General features: G+C 29.2%; 1 protein-coding gene across 2 annotated transcripts in view; it reads right to left on the bottom strand.

The window, feature by feature from the left end:
- Positions 1 to 242: 242 nt before the first annotated feature.
- Positions 243 to 19,585, bottom strand: part of casp8 (caspase-8) — a 47,582-nt gene continuing 28,239 nt past the window's right edge. For both annotated transcript variants that reach the window (XM_065809007.1, XM_065809009.1), the window contains exons 3-5: positions 18,300 to 18,476; positions 17,561 to 18,208; positions 243 to 1,081 (exon numbers count right to left, since the gene is read on the bottom strand). In XM_065809007.1, the coding sequence (XP_065665079.1) occupies positions 813 to 1,081; positions 17,561 to 18,208; positions 18,300 to 18,476 (1,094 nt within the window). In that variant the 3' untranslated portion in view covers positions 243 to 812. The remainder of the gene's footprint in view (positions 1,082 to 17,560; positions 18,209 to 18,299; positions 18,477 to 19,585) is intronic.

The raw sequence follows: 19,585 nt of genomic DNA, 5'->3' as shown, positions 1-19,585 counted from the left end.
GACTAAAATGTGACCTAACCTTGTGGACGGATTAGTGCTTTTATCAACCAGACTATCTAAAATTTTGTTGTAGATAGTCTGGTTAAAATTTTTTAAAAGCTCAGAATTTCGTGAATGAAAAAATAAATTATGAAGCTGGGCAAAAGAATGCACGAAAAAAGTTCGCACACTTTCTAGTGTCAAAGAAAAATATTGAAAAAAGGTTTTATAATTTTAAATTGAAATTAAAAAAAAAAACATAATTAAAATTTGCTTTTATTTATTAACTTGCTTTTGCAAATATGAATGATACATAGATTAGATTAATAATTCTTAGTTTTTTAATAGTTCATTATTTCTGGAAGTTAAAAAATATAAAAGTTCATATTATTCTCATCATAAATCGCAAATTACAAAATTACAAAATATATACAAAAAGTTAACTTAAACTGAAATTAACTGATAACTAAATTTACTCACTATCTTCAAGATTATCAATTAAAAATAATGACGTAATAGATTATATATTTATCGAGTACAAAAATCAAAACCTAATTTAAAAAATTAAATTAAAAAAAATAATAACTTTTAACAAAGCAACTACTATTTAAGTTCGGAGCAACTTGAGGAAATAAATTAGATGTAACAAAGTCACTAGAAAATAAAGATAAATGAATGTAGGATAAAATAGAGCATGAAGAAACTAAAGAACAAGACAGAAGATTTAAAAAGTTATTATTATCGGAAGTTTTTATTTTTTTGGAAATTTTATTATTAAGAAGATTACAATTAAGGCTTAAAAAACAACTAAAAAAATATTTAAGTAACAAAACTTAATGAATACGTAACCGCGAAAAACCAGTTACGCCATATGGCTTAAAAAATAATTTTTTTGATAAGGTACAACTTTGAATTGAAGACATTTGGGTAGCTACTGTATATTCAGAATGTACTTTGTAGTAATCTACTTTCGACGCCATTTTAGAGTTAAGTTCCGTCAAAATATCAAGTAATGAAGAATCATAAGCACGATTTTTCAAAGTCTCACAAAGTGTTTGAATATACCACGAGCCTTTAGTTACATCACGAAATGCAACTTTACCTATAAACGAAAAATGCTTTAACTAACAGATCTGAGAAATATAATTTTGAGTAAATTAATACATTTTATAGGTAAAAAACATCCCAGAGGCACAAGACAAGTTTAAGATATCATAAACACGTATTATAACGTTTTAATACATTTTTTAGACGCTTAAAAACGTCTTGTGTCCACTAGCGTGTACCTATAGGTAAACTCAAATAATCAAGAAAAATGCTGAAATAACTTTTTTAAAGTGTCATAAATCAAGGTCCTTTTGAAATTACTAAATAGACTGACCGTTAAATGCTTTTTATAAACTAAAAAATGGATAACAAGTAAAATTAAAGATTAAAAATTTTTAAGACCTAATGTTTTTACAAGTTATTAAAACACAAATTTTGCAATATATTTTTTCTGACATTACTGTTTTATTTTGTTAACATTCGGTTGTATGGTGGGTAAAATTTCAGGATGATGCGGAACTCGAGCTGACAAAAAAGTTCAGGATGATGCGGAACTCGAGCTACAGACATTCCGTTTACGAAGGCAACGCCTTATTCAAATATGCTAAACGCACGTATAAGTAAGAATACAATTAACATACTTTTATATGACCATATAAATTTTGTAACCCCCTCAAATTGAAGTAGTTCAAACTTTATATGCTCATAATTTTTGAACGATAAAATATTTTGCTATGAAATTCAAAATTTATCGATGAATATAAATCTAGTTAAGAATAGTATAAAAAATATTTTACCAATCTGTTGCTCTCACGTTTGGAGCAGGGGGAGGGCGGAAGTTTTCGAGTCTTTTCTTTTTTCCAGGCTCCAATATCGCAATTGTTTGCAAAGGATTTTTATTTGACAAAAGCATGAAAAAATAAATTTTGCTTTATGTCTAGAAGTTGGAATTTTTCGGTCTCAAAGACCAGAAAATGCTGGATCCACCCCTAGGCTGAAGTAAGACTCAACAGTACTGGTTTTGTCATCTTTGAACATGAAAAACAAATTTTTTTGGTCCAAACAATTTGCAAACATTAAATGTGTCATTAATGAATGACATTCTGGAATTTTTCTGGACATAATAGCTTTAATAGAACTGTCTTGACAAGACTCATTCAAAAGTGTTTTCATGTTGTGGTAAAGACAAAGAAAAAAAACGAATAAAACTTTCATTAACTCTGTATGACAGTAGAAGCAAGGGTAAATCGCACACTTTTACAGCATTTTCATGTTTTAATTGAAGTTTACTTCAATTTTAAACTGTTTTATTAGTTTTAATTTGTTCAAATTTTCACTTATGTAGTCTATTATAAATAATTTTGAATTTGTTCAAAGATTTTGTGTTGACGACTTTTCTTGACAAAAAATTCAAAAATGATGCAACTCTTTTAAAAAAATTATATCTAACTCCACTATTAAAAATTTCCCCGTCATATCTAAACCCTTGACCTCTGCTATTAGGTTTTTTAACAATGGTTGATTGATGAGCTTAACATTATCTATTTCTTTAAACATTTTGAACATCTGTGTCATGTTTTCTTTTTGAATATTTTGAATATCTGTTTCGTGTTCCCTCTTTGCCTTCTCTTTACCAGAGTTGTTAAATTAACCTCAGCAAGACTATTTTTATATGTAAAGTTTTTTAGATGGAAAAAATTTTAGTTGCTTGTCTTTGAACGCTTTCCAGATTAATAATATCTTATTTTATATTTGAAGACTAAACTGGAGCAGAAAATTCAATACATTGTTTCATAAAAATTTCATAAAGTAAATTTGCGTTGTGATGTGCAAAGGTTTTTTTGATTTGTCTCAATTTTGAACCATTTTTTGCATTTTCTTATGATGAAGTCATGATATTTCTTTCAATTATCTGTTGAGAATAACTACTTTATTGGTAATTATTCTCAACAGATAATTAAAAGAAATTTACAAAAAAAGTTCAATATTGCATTAAAAGCTTTTTACAAAAAATGGAGAATTCGGAAAAACACTTTGAAAGAACAACAGATTGCCAGAAAGGAAAAGAAGCAGCATTTATTTTTTTAACCAATGACCTCTTCAGCCATGCGCATAGAAATACATTTGATATGACTATAGAAGAAGATCAACTATTCTTAACTTCGCAGAGGCAAAAGGATCGACCTGGATTTATGAGTGGAATTGATTTTAAGCACTGAAAAGAAAATGATACACTATTGCTCTATTTGAAGAAGCATGTAAGTTTTATATTTTTATTTAGCATGATAAAAGATATTAAGTAAAATATTCGATTTTTTTTAAACTTTTGAAGGATTTTACCACTTATATCGTTTTTAATTTTATATACTGAGTTTTTAACTTTGAAAAAATCATCTTATCCCTGGTTCCAGCACTGTAACCATAGTAACTTTAGTTCTGCAAATAGGCTCTAAAGAACATTGAGACCTTTAGTCCTTTTTATTTAAAAACAAACATTCAGAAAACAGATTTGTGATGTTCATCTGTAAAGAAATGAATTTTAAATAATAAACTGCTTGATTACTATCACTATCAGCATTCATCTATTAGCATCTATTATCTATCGGCATCTATTAACAGCACTAAAATTTAAAATTGTATTATCCTTAACTACTGTCATTTTTAATGTTTTTCCACATTAAAAAAACTAAAATTAAATGAATAAAAAGGCAACAACACAAAAGTTATACCAAATGTCTTGTGTGATTTATTTTTACAACTTTTAAATTTAACATTTCAGTTAATTAGTTACAGTTGCTTGTTGGTTACCATAGCAACAATGCTACTTTTTATTTAAATAAAAAATGATTTGATATTTATTGATCTTGTTTCTTCTCATTATTTTCATTGAAATTCATCATTAAAATGGACACTTAAATTCCAATATCTTCTGCTGGTGAAAGCAAAAATTGTATAATTTATAACTAATTAATTACAAATAACTCTAATATTAAATTACAAAAAACTAAGAAGAAATTTTAAATTTTTCTAAGAAAACTAATAATAGAAAGTTAAGAAGTGTCTATAGTAACATCAAAACTTATTGTCACAATTTTTTATTCATTATATTTATTTATATACCAGGGCTTAATTTAATTTTTTAAAAGGTCCCAGACAAAATGTTCGATCAAATTTTGAAAATACAGAACAGCAGATTTACTCTATTAACAAAAGAAAAAGAAAAAACCCAACCATTCGTGATGTTGTTATTAAGTCTAAACAAAAGGGTGAGACATCGGACCTTATTGATTTTCAAATAGAATCTCTATCTTATTGCGGACTTAATACAAAAAATGATTTTACTAAAGGCAGTGATATCCGTAAATTAAACGATCATTGTGATTCTTTAGTTTTAAATGAATCAAATAATATTATTGTTAAAACTTGTGATCAGTATACGCAAACCATTTATGATAAACATCTACTTGCATCAAAAATCGAAGCAGTTATTTTAAAAAGAAGTCTAGACAATTCTATTCATCATATTCAAGTTTTTCCAGTATATCAAGTGTACTATATAGTAATTTTATGTCAATGGAGTATATTTTATCTTCTGAAGTTAAATGTAAATATTTTATTGGTTTCTAGCTTATATGATTTTCTTGGACCAGCAAAATTCAATCTCTCCTACTGGAATAATTCAAGAAAAATTAAAATCTCAACAGATTCATCTAAGCTATCACTAAAAGAACAGTCGTTTGTTACATTATTAGGATTTCGTCGAGGGTTTAATATATATTTGCTCTTGCTCATAATGTGAGTTTGTTTTATATACGTTCTATATTTACCACTTGAATAATCTATGTTTCATCATTTTAAATGTCTAAAATATAAAATGTTTCCAAAACGTGAAGTTTTCAAAAGAACATTACCTAAAGTATTTCAGAGTTTAGATGTGAGGTTCCAAGAAATTATGCTCAACAAGGAAACATTCATTGTACAAGCATCATTGCACTATGAAATGTCTTATTGCTATGGTTATTTGCCTAATGGTGCAGGAATCCTAATACTATGAATCCTAATGGTGCAGCTTGTTTTTTATCAGACTTGTATGAGGGAAGCATTACAGATATTGATATATTTAATAAATGTAGCATTATGGAACATATTAATCGGGAAGACACATTTCTTGTAGATAAGGGGTTTAAAATTCAACATTTACTTTTAGAAAATAAGCTACTATATTTATTCCACCTTTTTTGGATAAACGAGAAAAATTTACTGCAGAAGAAATAATGCTGACAAAAAGAATTGCGAAAGCCAGGATCTATATAGAAAGATTTAACGAGCGTTTAAAAAAGTTTAGATTGATTGATTGTGTTATACCTCAATCGTTAACGCCAATAGCTTCTCAACTTGTTTTTGTTGCTTCGTGCCTGGTTAACTTTCAAGATTGTTTGTGTGTTTAATAATTATATGATAGTTATAGTTAAGAAGTTACTTATTCTTTTTTTTTATTTATTATTTTAAATTATTTTGATTAAAATTTACAAAAAATTTTTGCATATTGCCACTCCCGAATTAATTTCTTCAATATCCATTGTTAAGCAATCTATATTGAACAAACACAGTTATCTGATGTTAATAATTCTAGGGTTAATACACGTTTGGAAATTCCTTTGTTTAATTACAGAGTAAATTTGATTTCATAATTTAAACAGTGTATCTATTACACAAATAGGAAATATTATGTAAATGTAAAATTTTTATGCTCTACTAAGTTATGGAATAGAATTAGAATAGTCAAAGGTGATAGATAGACTCCAAAACCAAAACTCGACCTCTCTCTGTGGAGTAGGGAGAGGGGGTGATGTTTACTCGAAAATGAAAAAACAAAATGATCATATTTATATATATCAGATTGTCATATTTTTAGAGCATGTAAAGTTCCTTAATTTAATAGAGAAGTGTAATAACAATATATAAGTAATTTTATAGTTTAAATCTTTAAAATAACACATTTGGGTACTTCTCAAGTACGGTATCAGTATCAATTCTAAGTTATTTGAAATTAATGATGGCTATAGGTTATATTCTGGAAAATCCTGCAATTTAAGTATTGTCATTGAAAGTCAGGGATTTTTTTATATTTTCCCAAGAATATCCGCAGTCCTGGATCCTTTAATTTAACATATTCATAAATTTTTTCTTTTCTTTTTCTTTCCATATTTTAAAATAACATTGGTTTTATAGTTAAAAATACCATAATTTTACATTTATTCTTAACTATTGACGTTTAAAAACACGATAAATTATTCTTTCAAATTTTGAAGAAATAAGTAAGGCTATCTATATTTTAAACGTATTGTCCTGGGCAGTTTCAAGCAGCACAAGTGCCATAAGGATATTTTACTAAAAATATGCAATTTTTTTCTAATCTTGTTTTCCTTGGGGACAAAAAGATTATCAATTTTGAATTTGGGCGGCACCTAAATACGGTCAGCATTGTCGAAAACAGTCTAGAAATACGCAGTAAAACCTGGATATTTCCTGCAGTATGGACCCTTTCGATCATACTCTTGTCTGCCAAATAATCGAGAGGGGATGCTCATAATTTTTCCTAACCTGCATCCTTCCACAGCTTCCACTTTCGGAGATAATTAAGATTCTCGTCTATCAATTTTGAAGAAATGTTATAGGGTTTTGCACCCTATAACATTCATAGACCGTATGTATTTATGCACACTATAACATTTATAGACCGTACTTTATGGAAGTGACCTTCCATAAAGTACGGTCAAATCTATTTCAAAATTTTAAATTTTTTAATAATAACAAAGAGAGAGAAAATATATCAAGCGATAATCGTTCCAAATAATATTTTTATTTTTTGCAACGTAATTAGATGGTAGTAAGATAAGAAGCAAAAAGCTTTTTCTGAATCATTTTTTTTTAATTAAGCAACCTGGTTTTAATCATTTCTCTTAAAATGTTACAACATGATATTTTAAGAGTTAAGAGTTAAATAAGTTTTAATTAAGTACAGAGTAATACAACACGAGCGTACAAGGAGGGAGGGGGTTCCAAAATCAGTAGTTTTATGGTACTTTATATACTTTAAGGATGCCTCTTTATGTACTTTATAGATGCCCCCTAAAGTGTTGGAAGGAAACTAGTTCATATCAAAATCAAACATTCGAATGGAATTCTACAAAAAATAAAACCCCAAATCAAATCTTTTAAAAGCAAATATTTATTATCTGTATTTCATGGCAATGCTTATATTAATGCATAAACAAGTATAGATATTCAAAAACTAAAAAAATACTTCACAAATAAGTAATAAATAAGCAAGAAAAAATCAACTTAAACATGTCTCATATTACGTTACATAGGTTTTTCAGTTTTACACTAAATACAATTTAGTTTAAAATCACAGGCATAAGTTTTTGTGGAACTTTCATAATGAAGTACTCAGATACCAGAACTTAAGACCAAAACAACTTAGTAGATTGAATAATACGCCTGTGAAGATCTTCATTTGGGAAGATTTGCTCGATATGGGGTTCTCCAACACCAGAATGCATAACAAAATCAAAGTACAAACATTGCATAACCAGAAGTTGATGTTGAATTTGGAAGTAATACATGTGTGACTTTTTTAAAATAAGTTTCTGATCTACAATGGAAAAACATTGTCTACTTATTATAGCTTTTAGTTTTCATTTGAAAGCTTTATTATATCATTAACAGATTGACTTTTAAATATTTTCAAACACTTTATTTCAATAATACCACATAACTTCTTGTCATCATCATAAATAAGACCATCTGGAGTAGCACCTAAATGTGGATATTTTTGGTTGATCCAAATTCAACAGTTCAAAACAACTTTATTTGCAATAAAAGAATAGTTTATAACAGCTTTTGGTTCTTCGTCTATGCCATATTTTATATCGATTGTTATATTATTTTCGGAAAACCAGAATCTTTTTTCAAGAAAAGTGAATAAAGAAATTTTCAAACAAGAATCTAACGATTCCCCTAAATTAACACATTTTTTGGATACAGATGCTGTTATACAACACCATCTTGCTTGATGCTATGTTAAAGATTTGGCTTGATCAACTGTATCTAGAATTCCACCAAAAATTATATTTTTTCCAATAAATTTTTTGTTATTTAATAACAAAGATTCTTCAAAATTTTAAACAAGTTCTCAATAATAAATAGTATTTTCATTAGATAAATGGAAATCATCATATTTAATCTGTAAGAGCATTTCCCACATGGATTGATTTTGAATGTTTTGCGATGAGATTACTTAAAGATCAGTAACAAAATGTGAAAACGATTCACAGTTTACGTCTTTATTTTAAAGTGGTCGAGGGTCCCAATTATACATTTTATCTGGTTTCCAACATTTATTTGTAGAATAAACAGTTTTATGAAGAGCAGTTCGATTTTTCATTGGTTCTTTAACTTTATTCCACTGACAAGGTTCTGAAGTACATACATTCTTAACAATAAATCCATGCTCAGTGACATAATCACTTAAATAAAAAAGAAGTGCAGTAACATGACAGCATCTGCTAATTTCGCTAGCTTTGCAATTGCATGAAGTATATTTAATATATCCACTTGCATTGCTAATAGCTATAAAAACAAGTAGAGGTTTTTCAGACTTCATCGAATGATGAACATGTCCTCTAACAAAATAAATTTCACCTGCAGAAGAAAAATTATCTTGTATATCTTCAACAAATCCACTCTTTAAAAGCAATCTTCCTTTGCATAGTGGCATAGCAGTAACAATATCTTTACAATCAATCTCATCTATATCTTGCTGTAAGTCATCAACTACTGGAGAGTAAGAAATATATGCATTGGAAACAGACTCAACAAAAAAATAATAAACATGCCCATAATTAAAGTTAGAAGGTAAATTTCTGGAAGGAAACCATTTCCATTCTTCAACAGGAAAAGATGAAGATGTATTTGTTGATTTTAAGGTTAGTTAATATAGACGCAGTTTTAATATTATACTATTTTCCTTTGTCCACTTTAAGATCGACAGGAAGATTTAAGTTTATAGCTCTCTGGACTCTCAACACAAGTTCTTTATTTCTCCCGCTTTGTTTTAGTTTATGACACTCTAGCCACCTTTAAAGCTCATTTAAACTGCATTCCAATGGAAATTTAAGCAGTTTAGCACCAGGAACATCATCGTCAGTAAGAGAAATACAGGCTAAAGTCCTACAGTTTACAGCCATTATTTGATTTGTTTGTCCGCGTGGAGTTTAGACACTAGTTATGATAAGTTTTTGTGACGTATGCAAAATCCTACCCTATTGCTAGAGTTAACGTTTAACGTCGAATCGCTTTCGTTTTTAAAGTAGTTTATATTAGTTACTAGACTTTTCTGAATTTGAAAGAGCGCGTTCTCAAATGAAAGCTAGAAATGCTGCTTGGCAATCAGCAAATAATTCGAACCCAAATGAGAAGAGCTTGGTTAGGCGAGTTGAAAATAATCATCGCAGAAATGAAAGAGATAGGCTTAGGCGAGATGAAATTAATAACTGACAAAATGCTACTAGATACAAATGCATTGTATAGCAAGAATAATACTATTCCAGATAACAATTATTTAGGAGAAATGAATTATATTTGTCAGCATTGTGGTGCTAAAAAATTTCCTAATGAAATACATTTTTTATGTTGCCATAATGAAAAAGTAGTTTTATTGCAACCTTCACCATTTCCACAAGGTTTACAAGATTTATTTAAAGGAAACTATGCAGATGGAAATGCCCATTTGAATTTTTGAAAATATATTAGAAATTATAATGCCTGTCTTTTTTTTGCTTCATTTAAAGCTAATGTAGTTCAACCCATGAATCATGAGCAGCCATGTTTTAGAATATGTGGTCAAGTTTTTCATCGTATAGGTAATCTTAGGCCAAATCAAGATATTCCTTTGACATATTTTCAACTATACATCTATGATCCACTTGCAGCAGTAAATTTTAGAATACAACAACATGGTAATGATCTTTGCTTAAATGATTTAATGTTTCGATTGCAAACTATTATTAGTGAAGAGAACCCATTTGCTCTTGCATTTAAAAACATGGCGGAAAAAAAAGATGAAGAAATTTGTCGAGCAGCTCTAGAAGGTTGCTCAGTGTCAGTTGTTTTTACTTGAAATGTTTTTACTTGAAGAGCAAGATAGACGTCGCTATAACCTCCCTTCACATAATGAAGTTGTATTTGTTGGTGAAGATGGTCATCCTCTTAAAACTATATCAAGTATGTTTGCCAACTTAGATCCTATGGTTTATCCTCTATTTTTCCCAAGGGGTGATACTGGTTGGCATAATCAATTGGTTCACAACCCTGAACGTGCTACATTGGTTAGAAACAGGGATGCGGAGTCCCAAAAGGACTCTGGCTTTATATCTCTACTTTTTCCATGTCTGTAGCGTTAAGAAGCTCTAAACATGTTTGTTGGCTTATGATCTGCTATAAGAAAAAAATTCACAAGATTTAATGACTTGAAATTTATTGTTTCTAAGCCCAGAGTCCTGGAGTCCTTGCTGCCATTATACCTATGGACTCCAGTTTCAAAAAATGATTGTTCCTCTTACCTAAAAGTCTTAATTTTTTTCCTATTAGTAGTCCATAAACTAATTTATATTTTTAGAGCTCCTGGATACTAAAAACTAGGATGAAGTAATCTTTTTGTGATTTCCAAAACCGGAGTCCTTTTTGGGACTCCGCATCCCTGGTTAGAAATCATGTTAGATTATTTCAGTATTACAATTATAAACTTTCAGTTAGACAATTTTTTTCTTCACTCTTTTATTGCAAAAAACTGTTTCAGCAATATGCTGTTGATGCCTATGTTAAAATTGAAGGCCAGCGCCTTACTTTCATCAGAAATAACTAAAACAAACTGAGAAGCGAGCAGTATGCTGCCTTACACGAAAATGTAAACAACCTTGGAAATGATCATAATTTTAGACCAAGGCGTGTTGTAGTTTTGCCATCAACTTGTGTAGGAAGTCCAAGAGCTTTAAAAGAAAACTTTGAAGATGCTATGGCTATAATTAAAAAGTATGGTAAACCAGATCTTTTTCTTACTTTCACTTGCAACCCACAATGGCGCAAGATAACTGAAAATTTATATTTAGGTCAGACAGCAAATGATATCTGACTTGGTTACTCAAGTATTTGACTGATTCCACGAAGGTGAACCAAATTCACATTTTTTATAATGCACAGAAAATGAACTATAGTATTTTATTTTTTGTACAAAGCATACTAAATTTAAAAAAAATGTAGGTGCTAACGTATTATGATTTCCCTGATGTTTTTTTTAATACAGAAGACCTGAGAGTGTGGGAAAATATAAGTTTTACTTAAATGAACACTAATCTTTTCAACTTGTGTTAATTAAAGTGCTAGATATGTTGAGTGATTATTTTCTCAAGAACTATTTACCAACACACATGTGATAGCATTTAAGTAAAATAAAACAGCGGTTCGCTATTTCAACTTTAAAAATATTAACGTGATTCCTAGTAAGTCAATAAGTGGTAACACTAGTATCAAAAACGCAATTTTTTTAATGCTGCACAACAAGCACATTGTTTTTAATATCATGACTTATTTTTATAAACAAGTTTAACTAGATGCTTCATTTATACTTGATATCATGTGGCTTTGATTTTTCATGATTTTCAAATTTTCTCAGCATTTTAATTAAACAAGCATGTAGGCAATGTATTCATATTTACTTTCTAGTTGCATTTGCAAATATTTTAACTGACGTAGGTTCACAGATTTACAATCATTCAACTTACAGTTGGAAGCGCCAGTCTCAACACAGTTCAGTTTCTTATTTTGTCGTGTTAATTTGTTTTCGTTTTAATTTTGATGGAAGCAGTTAAACTACGGGCCTTGACTTCTGCAGAAAGAATTAAAAAGTTTAGAATAAAAAAGAAAAAGGATCCACAATTTCAAGTTCGCAAAAATAAAAGAATTGCACAAGTTCATGCTGCATTTCAAAAGTTCATTTGCTAAAATGACAAAGAAACAAGTAACTGAATATAAGTGTAAAGTAGCTGCAAGGGTGGTGAAATGTAAAGCTAAGAAAAAGGAAACTATGATATCTACGGTAACGTTTACTAGAGAACTATTAGGTGAGTCAAACACGACAATTACGTCATCTTCATTTTGTTGTCCGCAAACGCTTGGGAAAGCTGTAAAACGTTGATTCAAAGCTTTATCACTGTCTCCCAATAAAAGATTTGCAGTACTTAATAAGGTTGCTGAAAATGTCAGCCTTAAAATTGATGCAGCATGTTTGTTTAAAAAACGCAATGTGGAAGGTTTGGAAGACAATATTGAAAAACTAGTAAAAGACTTTTACTTTGAACCAGACATTGTTTACACTATGGCAGGCATGTCTGATACAATGGCTGTTTGGAAAATGGGAAGAAAGGAAACTTTGAGGAAGTATTACTTGACTATGTTCCTCCGTGAGGCATATACATTACTACTTGAGAATAATGAAACAATTACAATTTGCTTTTCCAAATTTTGTGCTCTCCATCCACATAATGTACTGCTTTTAAAGACTGCGCAAGATTCAGCAGCAGGGTACTGTTGGAGAACTTATTGGTGTCATTCAGGAGGGTTTTGAAAAAGTTGTAAAGCATGTGCAGGTGAAAAGAATCCAAGCTAAAGAATTTTCAGAAGACAAAACAAAACTTACTTCCTGAATCCTGCAAATAAATTTTGCAATGTCATATTCATGCGAATATCAATCTGAAATCCAGTCAACTATGTGGAGCAGATCTACCGTTACTCTTTTTACAGCAGCTATGTCTGCAAGGGGTACACAACAAGGTTTTATTATTTGCTCCGATATTCTGAAGAAAAACAAGGATACTATTTTTGCATTTCTTTTCAAAGTAAACAACTATATTATGAAATTGCCTGATTCAAATTATTACAATGAAGAAATCATTTGGTCGGATGGATCATTGTCTGAATTTAAAAAAAAATACATGTTGCATTTGTTTCAATTTCTGGTCTGTCGATATCACAAAAATTTTCAGTGGAAGTATTTGCCACTTCCCATGGAAAGGGGGTAATTGACGCAATTGGTGGGAAAGCAAAATATCTCGTACATCAAAAAATTATGTCAAATGGAGCTAACACTATTGTTCAATCATCTAAAGATTTTGCTGAAATGGCAACCATGTTAATGCCTAAAACAATAATTTTTCATGTTCAGCAAGAAGAGATTGATAAGCTAACCAGCGAATTCAACCCATGAAGTAATGTAAAAGATGTTGAAGGCATAAAAACAATTCATTGTGTCACAGCAAATCAATGCGGCGAAATCATGCTGCGGGAAACAGCTTTGGACGAAATAAAGTGCACCATTTTATTTTCAGATTACTTACGTCAAATAGATGAAAATGGTCACAGTTCAATTTTGACACTTTCCGTGGGTGATTGGTGTGTTGTTAATTACAATGCATCAGAATTTTCTGGACAAGTAAAAGAAGTTGTCAAATCAGGTTTTAGTATCCACAGTTGAAAAACATTTGTTTGGGAATTCATGGGTTTGGCCAACTAAACCTGATGTGATGCTTGACAATAAAAGTCAAGTTCTTTGAAAAATTGATCCCTCGTCACTTGCTGGTTCAAAAACCCAAACATATATGGTGTTTCACTCCATAGACATTTAAATTTTTATTACCATGAACGTCTAAACTCTTTAACTACTCATATTTCACATGCTTGCAATTGTAACCACTACGCTTTTGCTATTATAGTTGTGAAATGATTGCTTTTATCAATTGTTTTGCACGCGGTAACGAGACTGGTAACACACATAACGATGACAAATTGTTAATTTAATCTGCTATTAAAATCTTTTCCCCAAATCCACTTTATGGCTTTGTTAAGCGCCATCATTAATAACAAGTTGCACATTTCAGCAACTTTAAAAATTTGCCGAAATGTGTAAAAAAACTTGCAAAATTTACTTGTTAAAATTTTAGATGTGTACAAATAACGCGCATAACGATTTTTGATTTATAATTTGAGATAAGAAATGTTCAACTTTTTAGAACAAGTTTTTGAATACTTTTTGTTGTACGGTTTAAATAATATTTTGCGATATATTGCAATTTCACAAAGCATTATGCTGAAGTGTGAACCACCGGTTTATGAGTTTAACTATTGTTCAAAAGTAACTCACATAAGGATGGAATCAGTCATTTAAACTCAAACTAAATAACCTTCTCAATGACATTTTTAAGTACGGTGTATTAGGGAAAGTTGTAACACATGATCAGGTTATTGAATTTTAAAAGCATGGTTTGCCACATATTCATATTTTACTTCACTTTGCAAATGATGATAAGCTTCAAACAGCACATGATAACAATAATTTAATATCTGCAGAAATTCCAGATCCGATTGTTAATCAAGACCTTTATGGGATTGTTAAAACTTGCATGATTCACGGTCCATGTGGCATACTGAATCCAAATTCTCCCTACATGAAAGATGGGGAATGCAGCAAATCCTAAAGAATTTAATGCTAACACAGTAGCAATTCATAATGGTTATCCACGCTATAGACGTTGTGATAATGGTTTGGTTGTCAATATTAAAGGTAACAATGTAGATAACAGCTGGATGGTACCTTACAATCTGAGGTTACCAAAGAAATATCAAGCTCACATTAATGTTGAACTTGCATGTCTGTTAAGGCTGTTAAATATTTGTACAATTACACATACAAGGGTCACAGCTGTGCCAATATTTTAATAAATAAACAAATTAACCATGATGAAGTAAACACTTTTTTAGATTGCCGTTATGTTAGTGCACCTGAAGCATTGTGGCGAATTTTCAAGTATCCAATAAGTCATGTCACACACTATTATATGCCTTAAAGTTCATCTACCTGAAAATCAATTAGTATATTTTAGAGAAGGAGCAGAACAAATGACTTTAAATCGTGCAGCTCAATGTGATACGAACCTAACAGCATGGTTTAAGTTAAATACTGAAAATGAAAGAGCACATTCCTATTCATATGTAGACATTCCTTATCACTTTATATTTGAAGATAAACATTGTAAATGGAATGTAAATAAAATGATAGTAAGAATGTATTAAATTAATGTAAATAAAATGATAGTAAGAATGTATTAAATTAATCCAATTGGAGAATTATTTTTTCTAAGACTGTTACTTTTGCAGGCAAAAGGAGCAACAGCTTAGGAAGATGTGCGTACTGTTAATGGTATTGTTTTTGAAACATTTCGTTTTTTAGCTTCAGTTATCTTTTTTCTTACTTTAGACAATTTTATGGAGGAAATGAGGGGAATAGGTAAAAAAAATTATAATTATATATTTATTTATATGGAAATATTATTTTATCCATTATTCTGAGGTATATTTTTTTGTCTTAAGTGTCTGGTAGAAGCATAACTGGTAGGGCTGTGTTATATATACTTTATATATTTTGTATGGAGAAATATGTGCAATAGGTAAAAGAATTATTTAATATAACTATGATATTTTTTAACTTTTCGCGCTTTACTCATATTTTTATTAAAATAAAATTTCTCACATGTTTAACCCTTTTTAATTTACACTCTTTTTTTTTTAAATATTTTTAGCATTGTCCTCTGTTAACTGTGAAAATGGTGAGGTTATGCTTTATATTTTGATTAAATAAAAATGCAAATATTTATAATTTTTATTATATTCTTCTATTTGTAACTTTAGAGTCGTTAACATTTGAGAGCTTTTGTGATTTTAGATTCATTAACACTTGAGCAGTACAGAAATTATTGCTCCCAACACCCAGGACCTCTCTACCCAATGATCATAATATAATGATGCTACATTCTAGTGTTAAAAATAATTAATTGGTAGTTTTATTTATTGAACTCACTGCTTTTAAAATTTACTATAAGCCAAGACAATATATTTAGCTATATAAATGCAATTTATTTATATCTCGATTTGATTTTTTATCTTTAATCTTTATAGTTTGGCTCCTTGAAGCATTTTTTATTTTGCTTTTTGATTAAAATATTTTAAATCTTTGAAATTAAACTAAAGTGTACTATAAGCCAACATGAAATAACGTCATTAAACAACACCGACAAGCTGCATCATGACAGCAACTGAAGTATGACAACAGGTAACCAAAAAGTAGGTAAATTGTTTTCCAGTTTGTTTGTTTTTTTCCTTTTATGTCTACTTATCTGTTACAATTTTTATTTTAGGTTTGTCATATGACGCATTAATGCAATATAAAAGATCAAAGTTTACATATTTTTTTAAATTTGTTATACATGTTTGATTGTAAATTAAATTTTTTTTGTTTGAAATGTATCTGTACTTAATTGCTTAGTTATTTATAATAAACTTAGTTATTTTTAATAAATTTATTTAGTTGTGTGCATTTAACGTTTTTAAGACAATTTTGTTTTTTAAAGAAAATGAATCTAAATACTAAAAAAATAATAACTCCTGTATAATATAAATTAAGTTCATATTAATTTTAATAATTAATTAAAGTTCATGTTATAAAAAATATAACAAGAATTTAGTTTTAGTTTCATCAATTTAAAGCATGATGAAGTGTTATTATTTTGTGTCAGTAACTAAAAACGTATTGTGTTGAACTTAGGAATGTCAAGGAAAATGGTTCTGCCTTACGCTAGTATGACCTATGTCAGTTGTAAGTTACTCAAATAATGTTAAATAATTGGTAAATTACTTTAGCTTCTCATACTTTTTATGTTAATTTTATATATAGTTCAATTTTTTTAGTTTGAAGGCGTTTTCTAAAAGGGTATTAGTTAAGGTTTCGCAACTTTAAATTGTGGAAAACAACCACTATAAATTAATTATGTAACAGACCAACCATAACCCGTATTATGGGTTGGTTTCTGCTAGTTTAAATTACACATTTTAAAAGATGAATTTTAGAGCAACTTTTTTTCAAAAACAATTAAAAATGTAACAAAAAGTAATTTTAACTTTGAGTTTTTTTAGTTTTATTTTAATGCTAATTTATTTTCTTTTTCGTAAGGAATTGTTTTGCTAATTCTTTTAGTTTTTTCATTTTTTTTCTTAGTTTAAGTTTAGCTTATTGCCTCTTTTTTCAGCGCATTTCAGAAATGTTTAAATCATCAAAACATCCATACAGTTGTAGTCAAGTTGTAACCAAAAAAAATCATTTGCGTGGTCAGCAATACCGTTCGATCGCATGGCATTCCTGTCCAAGCTTTATTTTGTAGAATTTAATTCCCGTCGTCAAAATGTCCGATTACTTTGTAAATTGATTGGACAATATGAAGTTTTAGCCTTTTATATATATATATATATATATATATATATATATATATATATATATATATATATATATATATATATATATATATATATATATATATATATATACTTTTTTTTTGAGTAAAACTAAAATAAAATAAATCTGACTAACCTGGTAATGTTGCTATGGATGTCAAAACATCTTCAAAATCAACTTTTAATCCAATATCTGATAAAGACATTTCCTTAACATTTATTTCGGTTTGACAAGCTTGAATAAAAAACAACTTAGGTTTACCCTGAAGAGATTCAGAAGATGCATCTTCAACAGTCGTCCACAATTCTTCAAACGATAGCCTGGACCCATCACTGCCATATACTCCATTTCTATATCCATGTGACAAAATACAACATACAAAACAATCTTGAATCAGCCTATATTTGAGATCACTATATAATAATTGAACAATATCTTTTGAACTTTTATTTTTGTATACCAAAACATCAAAGTTCAGCCAAGTAAATGTCTCCTTTAATAGACTTTCGTCTGCTCCATTTCCTAGGCGATGTTCTAGCTTTTTATTTTCATCAGTTATAATTACTTCTTCATCAAAGTAGTTGCTGAATATAATACATATTCCACTAGGAACATTGTGCATGCTGTATATTGGAAGTATTTCCAACTCATTTGAAGTATTTTCTACAAAATATTCTTTCTTATTTGAGTCCAAATTTAAAACAGAACCTAAAGCAGAAACTGAAGCAGAAGTTTGAGTTGAATTGAATGTTAAACCACTTTTTTGGGATATCTCATTCACATCTACATAACAAACAATCAATATTTATAATATAAAAAGAAAGAAAAAAACATGTTTCAATAACTTTATCAATATGTAAGATCTTTTTTTTACTCGTTATTGCTTTTCTTTCTTCTTCCATATAAGATTTTATTTTAGATAAAAGGTCATTCCTTCCAATATCAGCAAGAATCTGGCCTAGTTTAGACAAGTCATTACATGAGATTATGTTCCGCTTCTCTAATTCATTCAGGAGTGTATGACCATCATCTAATGTCTCACGAACACGAGCTTAAATAAAAAAATAACATAACATACAGTATGCAAAAAAAATAATCGTACACTTAAAAAAAAATCATAATTTTAAAGATTGCATCAAAAAAATGAGTTGTCCATTAAAATATTTAAAAGTTTTTTTTAGATATCTTATCAAGTATTGTTTTAAAAATTTATTTGTGTATTGGTGAATTAATTGCTTTTCAAACCTTTTGAATTTTACACAATTGATCTAATGACGCAAAAAAAAAAAATCGTACAGTTTAAAAATAATGACAAATTGATCCAATTCCATGGAAATTAGTATCAAGTGGGCCTTGATGGCCTCATCTAGATAATTTGGCATTGAGCTGATCAAATTTTGGGTCTCTTCTGTTGTTATATTATTCCATGCCCTCATTATAGCTTCTTTCAAGTTGTCTTTGCATCTAAATGCTTGTTTACCAATTTTTCTGTCCAAAAAACACCACCAATTTTCTATTGGATTCAAGTCCAGACTTTGAGATGGCCATTTCAAAACATTGATGTTATTTATGTCAATGTATACCTTCGTTTTCTTAGCAGTGTGTTTTAGATTGTTATCCTGCTGGAGTATGAAATCGCTTCCCATTCTCAATTTTTAAGTATATAGTTGCAAGTTAGCTTTGAGAATTTCACAATACATTGAAGCATCCATTTTGTCATCAATGAATGTAAATTTCTCCACTTCTTTTCAACTCATTTTACCCAAAACCATCACATTTCCTCCTTCATGTATTACACTACCTTGCAAACAACTCAATTTATAAGCTTCTCCTTTTTTTTCGCCACACTTTTTGGACTCCAACCGATAGACGAGATTGCATTTCGACTCATCTGACCACAAAATTTTTTTCCAATATGATATCAGCATTTTTAAGTACTTCGATGCAAATTCCAATCAACATTTCATTTGTTTAGAAGTTAAAAAAGGTTTATTTCGAACCACTCTACCTCTATATACATGTTTTCTTATACAATTTCTGATTGTTTGAGGAATCACTGTGATGTTATGATCTTCTTGAATTTTTAAAACTAATTTAGCTGCAGAAACAAATCTATTTTTCTTCACATTAATGATAACAATAATGATATTTCGATCAATT

This window comes from Hydra vulgaris, chromosome 11 (assembly GCF_038396675.1).
Source record: "Hydra vulgaris chromosome 11, alternate assembly HydraT2T_AEP".
In the NCBI taxonomy this organism is placed as follows: Eukaryota; Metazoa; Cnidaria; class Hydrozoa; order Anthoathecata; family Hydridae; genus Hydra; species Hydra vulgaris.
This window is presented reverse-complemented; position numbering and strand designations above follow the sequence as displayed.